Source organism: Macadamia integrifolia, chromosome 5, assembly GCF_013358625.1.
Source record: "Macadamia integrifolia cultivar HAES 741 chromosome 5, SCU_Mint_v3, whole genome shotgun sequence".
NCBI lineage: Eukaryota > Viridiplantae > Streptophyta > Magnoliopsida > Proteales > Proteaceae > Macadamia > Macadamia integrifolia.
This window is the reverse complement of record NC_056561.1, coordinates 45,140,453-45,152,869: the sequence shown is the minus strand read 5'-3', so window position 1 is coordinate 45,152,869 and position 12,417 is coordinate 45,140,453. Positions and strand designations below refer to the sequence as shown.

At 35.5% G+C, this 12,417-nt stretch overlaps 1 protein-coding gene across 8 annotated transcripts in view; it reads right to left on the bottom strand.

Annotated features, from left to right (window-relative positions):
• LOC122079644 overlaps positions 1–12,116 on the bottom strand; it is a 111,181-nt gene extending 99,065 nt beyond the window's left edge. For 6 of the 8 annotated variants that reach the window (XM_042646278.1, XM_042646273.1, XM_042646277.1 and 3 more), the window contains exons 1-4: positions 11,756–12,116; positions 11,286–11,605; positions 11,026–11,181; positions 3,640–3,693 (exon numbers count right to left, since the gene is read on the bottom strand). In XM_042646278.1, the coding sequence (XP_042502212.1) occupies positions 3,640–3,693; positions 11,026–11,157 (186 nt within the window). In that variant the 5' untranslated portion in view covers positions 11,158–11,181; positions 11,286–11,605; positions 11,756–12,116. The remainder of the gene's footprint in view (positions 1–3,639; positions 3,694–11,025; positions 11,182–11,285; positions 11,606–11,755) is intronic. The other 2 variants (XM_042646274.1, XM_042646275.1) reach the window with 2 other exon arrangements.
• Positions 12,117–12,417: the final 301 nt, after the last annotated feature.

The following is a 12,417-nucleotide window of genomic DNA, read 5'->3' as shown; positions in this document are numbered from 1 at the left end:
CGAGTATTATGCAGCAGTGATTTCATAAGAATCTGAAATAAACCACCCAGATATATGGTTTCAAAAATCAGAAAATCCGGGTGTCAGATGGAGAGAAAACCATTGTCGATTGACACTTTCAAATGAACTAGTAATCAATTAATACATCGAACAGATCCGTATGTTTAGATTTTCGGATTCAATACTAGCCAGAAATTGCAGTAAAACATGGTATTGCCAGCTCTGTAGAGCAAAACAATATCTCAGCATCAGAGGCTTGCATCAGCCTCAAGTAAGCATCAAGTGTCCTTACCATATGGAAGAAGAGATTAATATGATTGCGGATTTTTTAGATTTTTCTAATGATTTAATTACCAACTTTGATATTAATTTTGATTCAGAATTCCAAGAGTGTATAGATGAGTTGGATGATGATAGTGAAAAATTCTTTTCTAAAGTCTTGAGTCTTCACACACCTGTGGAGCCCTTAGGACCCCTTTCCAATTCCATTCCATAGTTGAGCCCCCTAAACTAGATCTTAAGGAGTTGCCATCTAATTTAAGGTATGCTTTCCTAGGGCCTGATTAGACTCTTCCTGTAATAATTTATTCAAATTTGACTTCTAGCCAGGAAGAGGAGTTACTTAAAGTGTTAAAAGATAATAAGGAAGCCCTAGGTTGGACCATAGCTGATATCAAGGGTATAAGCCCTTTCTATTGTACAACATCATATACATCTTATGGAGCATTCCAAACCATCCACAGAACCCCAAAGAAGAGCTAACCCAGTGATGATGGAAGCTATTAAGAAAGAGATCCTAAAGTGCTTGGATCATGGAATAATTTATCATATTTTTGACAGCCAATGGGTAAGCCCAGTTCACATAGTGCCTAAGAAGTCTGGTGTTAATACAATTATCATACCAAAGGGAGGAAAGATAAGATACAATGTGAGGAGACAATTCTTGGAGTGGATAAAAATCCACCAATTCCTCCAGAGTTTGACATATCTCAATCGTCCTGAATTGAAATACATGAAGATTAGCATCCCAATGTTGAGGTGCTTGTTTAAGTAATCCATGGTGCAATTCCATACATCTGATCTGGTTGAACATAGATAAATTCACTGATTTTAGCAGGTCTAGCACAGAGGTGCCAATGTTTAACATCCACTTCCTCAGTGTCTCATCCAAAGAGTCCATGTTCTTTCCTGAAACCAAATTAAGCAAAGGAGAGGTATAATGACATTAGCCATTGACACAACCAATCCTTTACCACTATGCATCAAAGTTCTGACTAATCAAGGGTGGGGAATGAAGTGGCCTTGATTACTAGTGTCGGGTGGCAATCTTTGAGGAGAGAGATGAAACCTTAGATAGGTATTGGGAGGACCATAGGAGAATGTTAGATTCCTAATGGCCATGTATGCCGAATGGTGATTCTTGGGGAAAATGAAGTTCTAGATGAGATGTGATGGACCATAGGGGAATGATAGATTCTTGATGGTCATATATGTCAAATGGCGATTCTTGTGGGACATAAGCTATGATGATCTTTTAGGGTACCTTGATTATTAATCTAGGAACTGATTTATTGCCTTGTGATGGTTAAGACCACACTTGGGCATGTCAAGTTACCTACGTATCCCTTGGGAGGAATCAAGTCTAGCATAGTCTGGGCTATTCACCCGATTAAAGATAATATCTCTTGAGTTGATCCATGTTGACCAATCCTGATACTTCTTCCCCATTGAGGTCAGTAAGCTTCACTGCTTTGCCTAGTAGAATTTTTTTGACAGTAAACGGGCCACTCCAGCATTATTGTCCTTATCAAATCATATCTCAATTGTATCCAAAAAACGAAGTACCGCCAGCATTATATGGATAAACCTTGATTCCAGTAGATGAAAAACTCCATGGAAGAACAGATGTAGATAGTAAAGGCAAGAAGACCCTAGTTCATCATCATATAATCAGAAACTATGACGTCATACTGTCATACAGTATGGATGGCAGCATAGGTGCTGCAACCAAAAAAAAACTTCAAAGGACTATCAAAACAGAAATTGAATGGTGAAAACTGATTAAATTTGCTCTGATACCATGTAACAACAGATAAAACAATAACTAGACCTCACAAGGAGGAAGAAAGAAGGAAAGAAGAACAGAAAGGAGAAGACAGACGAGAGAAGATCGTGAATTCTGGAACACTATAGGACTCAATAATGTGCCTCTCGTGGATGTGGACCAGCCTTGCCTCTTGTATTATATTCCAGTCATATACTTTAGTAGGAAACCTACTAAGAGTCTAAGTCCTAATTACAACTAAAAACAAAGGAAAGATAAAAGACAACTCTCACATATCACACAAGTAAACAAATATCATGATAGGGACACTCCCTGTTGGAGGGTCCACCGAAAACTTTAAGGCATAAGGTGGAGATAGGTCCTCAAGTATGTTAAGGCACCATGGATCAAACTTAACCAATTCCCAACATCTCAACACAACCCTTATCGTGAGTAGCCTTTAACAGCCAAAACTCAAGTCCCCCCCCCCCAACACCCAAAAACAATTAGTCATGTCAGTTTCTGTCTTCCCTATATTTTTTGTTCTTTATACATTTTTATGAATACAGTAAAAGCAAGGCTTACTATATCCCTGTACATAATCTCAGCATTCAATGTGCATTTCCTAATAGTCCTATTTTAAGTTATTCCAACATTTCATGTTACCAAGTTCAACATCAGCTGGCACCCAAAAATAAATAAATAAATAAATAAAATTAATATCAGCCAGATTAGTTAACATCGAATTTTAACTCTCTTTTTCCCCTTTCGAATTAAACTGAAATCGAAATTATTTAAACTTTACTATTTGGAGATGTTCTAGGTCTAATTCCTCTCACTTTGGACGGCATGGATTCCACAAAATTGACTACACAAAGAGATGTCATCACAACCACAGAAAAGTTAAATCAAACACTGCAAATATTCATCTCCTCATAATCAGTGCCGATTTGACATAATTTTCCATCTAGGCCAACCATGTGGAAACACTACTCTGAAACCATTTATCCTTCTTTCTAATTCAATCAACTACATTTGGAAGCCAAGAAAAGAAAATAGTTCAAAAGACATAATAAGAAAAAAATCATAATTACACAATGATTTCTTTAAGTGTCTATCTCTCTCCTCAAATTCATTTTTTTTGAAATGCACAATGTGAATATAATTTCATGACCACATTAAGGAAACAAAACTTTTCTAATACAGCACTCAATACAAAGATGCACCCCTTCAACCCACCAATCCAACACCAACTAGGTGGACAAAACCTTGGATCAAACACACCCAAACAACAGAAGCATCCTTTAAATGACCTTAACCATTTGATCAAAAGCCACTAAATAGAAAACACAAGATGGACAATACATTAAACAGCAAGGATCACCTAACAGGCCCATCCAAACAGTGGACAAGGTCAATGACCTATTGGCCCAGAGTCTACTATAGAATGAAAGATTAAAGACTTCAACATAGGTTGTGGATCCCAGGACTTCTTTCAACAAAAAATAATGGACCATATTTTCAATCAGTGACAGTTAACAACTCCAAAAGATGATAGAGGAAGTACTGAGAGTATAAAGGGTGCAGGGGTATACCCTCTTCAATGGGCTTGCAATGTCACACCACTTGAAAAAATTGCATCTTCTGCCCTACATAAAGAAAAGAATATATACATTACACTCATAAATCAACTTAAAATGCCAAATTTGATAGTTGCTAGTGTGATGGAACAACATAGTCTGGGATGAGTACACACCTGGCCTGACAAGGGGATCAAGCATATGGCCAGGCCCAGGCATCACACGAAAAAACAATGAAGGCATCCAAGACTGGGCTGGGCCAAAGGTATGTTTCCCAGTCTTACTTTCCATAAATTTCAAAGTGGACATATAAAAACTGAGCCTTACAAAATAGCCTAGCCACACAATATGCTAGGTCTAAATAGACAAAAATACTCAATGAACCATCCTAATGATTCTAAAAGGGAAGAAGATTCATGAGCAACATTGATGCAGTTAAGTTATCCAAGGCTAAATACGCTTATTTGATTTGAAATAAGCTTTGGTTTGAGTTATGTATGTGTTGGGCCTTTGATCCCATGTGTTCTCATCGTAATGGGCCACTTTAATGGGCCTATAATATGTGTAGAGGCTATTCATATGCGATAAGTTAGATAAGTGTCTTCATTTATTTATTTCAATTGTTATTAAGTGTTTTAGTCAGGCTGGATTAGGATTCTACAGGTCCAATCCTGTTTTGAGTCAGTTTCCTAGTCAGTTTATGCTACGTAATTAGTTAAGGATTGGGTTAGACCTTTCCGTTTTAAAGTTTAATTCTGTTTTTGAGTTTTCTATATAGGTTTGTAATGGGGTCCAGCATTAAACAAGGATTTTGATTGATGAAAAGCTTTTGCTGCTCCTCTTCTCCACTTGTGAAGAAACCTTGTGCACTATCAAGGCTCCTTGTGTTCAATCAAGGCTGGTTGGACTTGGTGTTCAATCCTTCCAGCCATTTTGCAGTGTGAAGCCTGGGAATTTATTGTATTCTTCTTCTCCATTAACAAGTAAGTATTGTTCTGAATTTTCTGCAATTCTGATCAGGAATTCATATGCAAGATTTTTTTTGCATGAATTTGGGTTAAGAGAATCTAGCCATTAGATTACCTTCATCTTTTGATAGGTTATTCAGAACCCAAGAGAAAGAACTCAATTAGAGGTTCGGTCAGGAGATATTTGCGTTCTCCATATGTTGCCCTTATCTCTTAACCTGAATTTTGTACTTTGGAATATTTAATCAAATTACTGGTTTTACTACTTTGATATTGCTGAGATTTATAATATATTTTCAGGATCGATTAATCTATCCATTCCTTTCTTTTGAATTCTGTTTTGAATGGTGCAATTACTGTTCTACCCCCCCCCCTCTCCTAATCCAACAAGGAATTGCCTCATATCTCCTGATCCAGCCCTTGGATCGACCGAAGATTTAGTATTGTCGATTTGAGTTTGGTGCTCATCAGACCATCTGATTTACTTTTATTATTATCCTCCTAATATAGATTTTGATTCTCTGAGAAAATGTCGTATTTTTGTACTGTTTTGATCATTCAAATAGAATTCTATATTAAACACTTCCAAGTATAAAAACATATGGAAGTATGAGAACTCTTTTTTTTTTACTATTCTTGTGGATATGCAAGCTATGTAAAAGATAGACTTCCGAAAATGCTTTTAGCAATCATTATTTTATCAAAAAAAATCATGAAAACCCCATTAAAAAGTAGTTAGAATAACAATTAAAAGAAAATACATGAAAAATAACTTTTGGGTGGTAGTCCATGTCGGGATAATATGCTGTGGTAGTAACTGTCACAGACAGAGATTAAATAATCCACATCTAGAGTGACTAAACACAAATCACAGACGAACCAAAGGACATAATAAATTAAATGGGAAAAGCACCATATAATTGCAACAATTATGATTAATGAATAAAGCTTTCTTCATACAATGAGTCTTCACAAACTCGAATTTCACTCAGTAAGGTCAATTATCTTGTTGCTGCACAGTTCACATATGAACAGTAAGGGCACATAATCATAACATTGATACCATCAACACTAAAGGAGACAGATTCTTATTTTCCCACATCTATGAAGTTTGACTGATTTTGTATTTTCCAAAAATACACTTAAATAATAAAGCTATTTATAAAGGTAAAATGAGAAAACAAAAACTAGTTAGGTTTATCCCATCTCTATCTCTTCCACTTCCCTAACCATGGTACCATCCCTATCTCTCATCCTCCCCCAACCATTACTTTGCGCTATTACTCCTTCCCACCCACCCTATATCCCCCATACATTCAACCAGTTACTAGCCTATCTATCCGCCCTTTCACACTTTCACATATAGACAAACAAACATTTGCAGAATCAATAACAAAGGATAATGTTTCAGAGAACACCATAATTTAATAAGGGTACATGTATATTGAGGTAGATAAGTCACTTGGGCTTATTTAATTGCAAATAAGCCTTGGGTTGTGTTATGTATGTGTTGAGCCTTTGATCCCATGGGTTTTCTTTGAAATGGACCACTTTAATGGGCCTAAAATATGGGTAGAAGGTAGAAAAACGGGATTTAATTCATTAGCTTAGTTAGTTGCTATTTAATTCAATAAAGACCCATTAGGCCATTCGTCGGTTGTAAAGTCCTATATGGACTATTAGTTAGTTAGTCCTACTCTATGTTGGAATCATGAAGTCAAGTCCTATTCCTATTTTGAATTCCTAGTTGTAGTAGGAGTGTCTAGTCCTATTGAGAAACTAGCTCCTAATTGTAGTAGGAGTGTCTAGCCCTAATGGGAAACTAGCTCCTAGTAGAAGTTTGATTGCTATTCTGCCCTCTATAAATAGAGGAGCTTATGTACTTATAATTGAGATTGGAACGAATGAATTATTGAGTGATTATTCTTTAGCTAAAAAAACTGTTATTGAGAGGTGAAATGCCTAAACCTTTGAAGGGTATGATACCCAAAACCTGAGAGGTGAGATACCCATTCCTTTATTCTCTTTCACCCTTCTCAACCCTCCATCGATTCTTCTTTTTCTATTTTTACTTTTTGTTTATTTTTATTAGAAGTTCAGACATGTTAAAGCATACAAAATCTGAATCAGCCAGCCAAAGAGTTCTTGTTCTTGAAGCCAATCGACCCTCATTACTGTCCAAGTTTGAGATCTGATCTGCAGATCCTTTGGAGGACTGGTTTTATACTCTAAGAAGATCAAACGTTCCTCTCTTAAAAAAAAAAACTGAGAGGTGAGATGCCTAAACCTTTGAGTGGTGTGATACCCAAAACCTGAGGGGTGAGATACTCATTCCTTTATTCTCTTTCACCCTTCTCAACCCTCCATCAATTCTACTTTTTATATTTTTATTTTCTGTTTGTTGTTATTAGAAGTTCAGACCTATTAAAGCATACAAAATCATAATCATCTAGCCAAAGAGTTCTTGTTCTTAAAGCCAATCGACCCTCATTGCTATCCAAGTTTGAGATCTGATATGCAAATCCTTTAGAGGACTGGCTCTATACTCTAAGAAGATCAATCGATCCTCTCTTGAAGGTTATCTGAAGAAGATAAGTTGTTGTTCCTGCAGAATTCTTCACATTCTCTCTCCTAGGTCTGAAAATCAAGAAAGCGCATAACTCCATAACCAGCCTTCAGAAGCCCTTCATATTTGGGGGTTTTTGTACCCTCCCTAGGGACTATCTACACCCAAAAGTGCAGCTCAATCAGACTCCCACAGACCTGGCCGCACCTTTATCTCTCTAGCTCTATAGAAGGTCTTTCTCTCTCTTATAGGGTTGGGTTTTGGGCTGGTTTTGCTCCTATATGGGTATTATATCCTTGGGGGTTTATTTGATGGTATTATTTCTTTGTTTCTTACTCCTATTTATATTGTTTGGGGTTATAAATTGCGGAGTTAGTTACTTGTAATCTACTCCTGCATTATATATATTCTGAACATATCAGGTAATGATGAACATCCTACAATCTTGTTCTTGTCAGTTTAAAGATTTCAGAGAAGCCCTCATCACTGACAAGTGACAACTACCTTAATTTGTTTATTAGTGGTTTTCCTTTCCTATTTTCATTTCCCATTCCACATCATTATTTTTTGTTCTCTAGATTTCCCTTCTCTTAAAACCCATCCATCACAAACCTAAGTGGATCCACCCATTACTCCTGCTCCCTCCCAATGAAGTGCACAAATCCAATACTTCGTCTCTCACCATCTTACCAATGATACCCTTTCCCCCTCTCATGAACCTTTCTTTTCCTTCCTCATTTCTTAGATTGTAATTTTTTGTATTCTTATTGAAATCACTTATATGTGTATCATATTTTATACTCACTCCCTTTTGTATCTCACTCTTTATAATGTTTTGCCTTCTTGTCTTTAATTAACAATAGTTTCGTTTTTTTCTTCAATATGTACAATACTGCATGTGCATTTTTTCTAGTTCACTCAAATATGTTGGTATTATCCGAACTGTCTTTTTTTTTTTTTTTTTTTTTTTTTTTGGGGGAGGGGGGTGTGTTGTACCTGGGTCTCAAGTTTGCTTCTTTTTTCATGTAGAGCGCACATGATTTCACCAATGAACAAAAATCACTAATGAACCCTGAAATGAAACTGTATGCATATGAACCATAAGTTATAAACCCAATTACTTCTGTTACTTATTAGCTTCTTTTTATCAAATTCAGCATTACTTAGGTTCCGTCTGGTTGCAAGCAAGGGGAAATTAAAGGGAGTGAAATTAAATTTCAAAAAAAAGTAAAAATAAAATTTTGAAATCATGATTGTGTATCTAAATTTCACTAAATATAGTAATTAAACTTTTCAAATAGGAATTCTTATCCCAAAAATTAGAACTCTTCAAATAGAATCTTTACTTTTTTCTTATTCAAATCGAAGGAAAATGGTTGAAAAGTGTAAAATTTATATACTAGATACAAAAAAAAAAAAAAAAGAGTTAGTTACACAATCATTGTTGGTAAAAATTACAAAATCTTACTTTTGATTTTAATTTTACTTTCACTACCCTTTCCTTCATTTCACTTCCAACCAGATGGAGCCTTAGGCTATGTTTGGTAGCCAAAAGAAGAAAAGAAAAGAAAAGAAAAAAGAATCTAGAAAAGAAAAGAAAAGAGAAGAAATGGTGAGAAAATAAAAATAGTATGTATGTTTGATTACCAAGAGAAGAAAGAAAAAGACAAATACATAGGAAATCATTGTGTAATCATTCATTTTTTGTCTTATTATCTTTTCATATTTTTTCATGTTTTCTTGTGTTTTTGACAAGAAAATTTTTGGGGGAGCAAAAGAAAATTTCACAATTCCCAAGAGTAATTTTGAATTTGAAAAGGGGAATCTTCTCTTAGTTGAAAACATACCAATTGCAAAGAAAAATTCTTAACCCAAAGAAAAAAGTACAAAAAGTGTACTTTTTTCTTTTATTTTCTTTTCTTCTCTTGGTTACCAAACACAGCCTAAGAGAGTATGTATGTTTGGTAGCCAAGAGAAGAAATTGTGAGAAAATAAAGAGAGTATGTATGTTTGGTTATCAAGACAAGAGAAGAAAAGAAATGAAATGAAAAAAATTCAAAAAATTTTGAACTTTAAGAGAGAGATAGACACATAGGAAATCATTGTGTAATCATTCATTTTTTGTCTTATTATTTTTTCATATTTTCTCATGTTTTATTCTGTTTTTGGTAAGAAAATTTTTGGGGAAACAAAAGAAAATTTCACAATTCCCAAGAGGAATTTGGAATTTAGAATTTGAAAAGGGGAATCTTCTCTTGGGTGAAGACATACCAAGTGCAAAGAAAAATTCTTAACCCAAGGAAAAAAGTAAAAAAATGTACTTTTTTCTTTTCTTTTCTTCTCTTGGCTACCAAACACAACCTAAAGAAGAAAAGGAAAAAAAAAAGAATCTAGAAAAGGAAAGAAAAGAAAAGAGATAAAATTGTGAGAAAATAAAAAGAGTATGTATGTTTGGTTACCAAGAGAAGAAAAGAAAAGAAAAAAATTCAGAAAAAATTGAATTTTAAGAGAGAGATAGACACATAGAAAATCATTGTGTAATCATTCATTTTTTGTCTTATTATGTTTTCAAATTTTCTCATGTTTTCTTGTGTTTTTTGCAAGAAAATTTTTGGAGAGCAAAATAAAATTTCACAATTCCTAAGGGGAATTTTAAATTTGAAAAGGGGAATCTTCTCATGGGTAAAGACATACCAAATGCAAAGAAAAATTCTTAACCCAAGGAAAAAAGTACAAAAATGGTACTTTTTTCTTTTCTTTTCTTTTCTTCTGTTAGCTATCAAACACAACCTTAGGGGACGATTAATGAATGACCCACCAAACCTGCACACAGGGCTACGGCCCCAATAAGTAGCCAAAAGCCATAATGTTCAAAGGCTTAGGACTCCAAATTGAGTTGGTCCCACCACTAAGGTTACAGGCAAAAAAACACCAGTATTGGATGCTTTCCACCCATCTTTGATTTTGAAATTAGCAAGCCTCCGGTTCACAAATTTTCATTATGATAATGTCATTGTTTATATTTTTCATTATCAATACATTTTTTTAATACAAATATGAAATGAGAAAATTTTACCCATTAAAAGAAGAAAAATGTGTTAATTGTTATACTAAGAGGACAAAAAGTAAGGTTACAAATTCCTGTCAATAAGAAAAAAAAAAATTATATGAAATGTATATTACATTTTATCTCTTCTTTAGAATAAAGAGAAAAATAGACAATCTCGCTGATCCGCAGGCATCAGAGAAAAATGCGCAGTCCGGATCACCGAGTTGGGTAGGTAGGTTTTCCAATTCAAATGACAATTCACAAACACTGGGGAGACCATCTGCTAGATTTTCTCAGCTAGTAATCCTACAATAATCTACATTTTTTTATTTTTTTATTTTTTTATTTTTTTTTTGGAAAGCAACAAACACAAAGGACGGTTGAAACGTAATAAAGTAAGAAAACGGTTAGCAAGAAGGAAGAACCGACCACCGATAGCCACAGAAGTTAGAACGATAAATTTGCTTCAACCGGGAAAACAGAACAAAAGCAACAAGAGGCATCAGAGAAAAATGCGCAGTCCGGATCACCCGGTTGGATATGTAGGTTTTCCGATTCAAATGACAATTCACAAACACTGGGGAGACCATCCTGCTCGATTTCCTCAGCTAGCAATCCTACAATAATCTACATTTTTTATTTTTTGAAAGCAACAAACAAGGGGAATCACTCGAGGAACAGTTGAAACGTAATAGAGTAAGAAAAACGGTAAGCAAGAAGGAAGATCCGATCAACGATAGCCACAGAAGTTAAAACAATAAATTAGCTTCGACCAGGAAAACAGAAGAAAAGCAACAAATTAGAAATCCACAACTAACTTGCATGCCATCGCCAGGGCAACTATAGAACTTCCTCCCAGGATTTCTCTCCGTCCATGATGTCTTAACAATGCAAGCTCCAGCCCTGCAAGGGCACTGTATTTCCGGGAAAATTTGACCGGCGATCTCCATATTTCCGGCATCAACAGATTTCACCTACATAGACGATTTTGTTCATTGGTCAGAATTTTTCTTTTTTCAATTTACTCTCCTTCAGAAAAAAAACTTAAAAGGGAAAAAAGAAGTAAATGAAATTTTACCTTCGAATTTTGCAGTGAAACCCCAGAGTGCGCAAGTATCAAAGGAGGAAAGCGAAAGATTAGGCGTTTAAGTGAGCGAAAGATGATGAAAATGAGTTGAAACTACTCAAGCGCGCTGCCCTCCCTGAGGATCGCTCTCAGTATACCACAACTCTGTTACTGTTGGAGAAGCGTAACAAATGCAACTTAGAACTCTCAAAGAAGATCATTACCAAAGAGACGTCAACACACTCCTCCTTTCTCTTCTTCTTCTTCTTCGTTGTCGTCGTCTGCTGTTACTGTTGGGACGCTCGCGATGATATTCTATGTTTCCATTGACACTGAACAGTCAAATTTTCCAATAATGGAGATGACGAAGACCCAATTGCATCAGTAAAACAAAGAAACAGTGGTTCAAATAAATAAAAAAAAAACAGTTCAGAGCAGATATTTTATGAAAAAAAAAACTAAACGAAAATACAGAGCTACACCTCAATACAGTATGCAGAAAACCTTCTTCTTTCTGGCCGGGGACGATCGTTGGGGATCACTCTGCGCAGTGAATCTTACTCAGCAAGCTTTACTCGCCAAATTCGAAACCAATGCAACTTAGAACAGTCAAAGAAGATCGTTACCAAAGAGACATCATCATACTCCTCCTTTCTCTTCTTCTTCGTCGTCGTCGTCGTCGTCGTCGTCGTCGTCGTCTGTTACTGTTGGGACGCTCGCGATGATATTCTAAGTTTCCATCGACATTAAACAGCCCAATTTTCCAATAATGGAGATGATGAAGACCAATTGCATCAGTAAAACAAAGAAACAGCGGTTCAAATCAACAAAATCAAACAGTTCCGTGAAATACAAACCCACACCTCAATAAATACGGAAAAAAATGGTCAGCAATTCCAATCTCATACAATTCCGTGAAATACCATCTTCAGGGGTGACACGTGTATTGATACTAATCCAATGGTTCAGATCTGATTTAAATGCCTCTTCACTGATTTAATGTTTTATTAATTGTATAAGATATAGACCATTGCATTGGTATCAATACATGTATCACCACCTGAAGGTGATATTACACGAAATTATATGAGAACGGAATTACAGACTATTTCAACCCCCTCAATACAGTATACAAAATACCCTT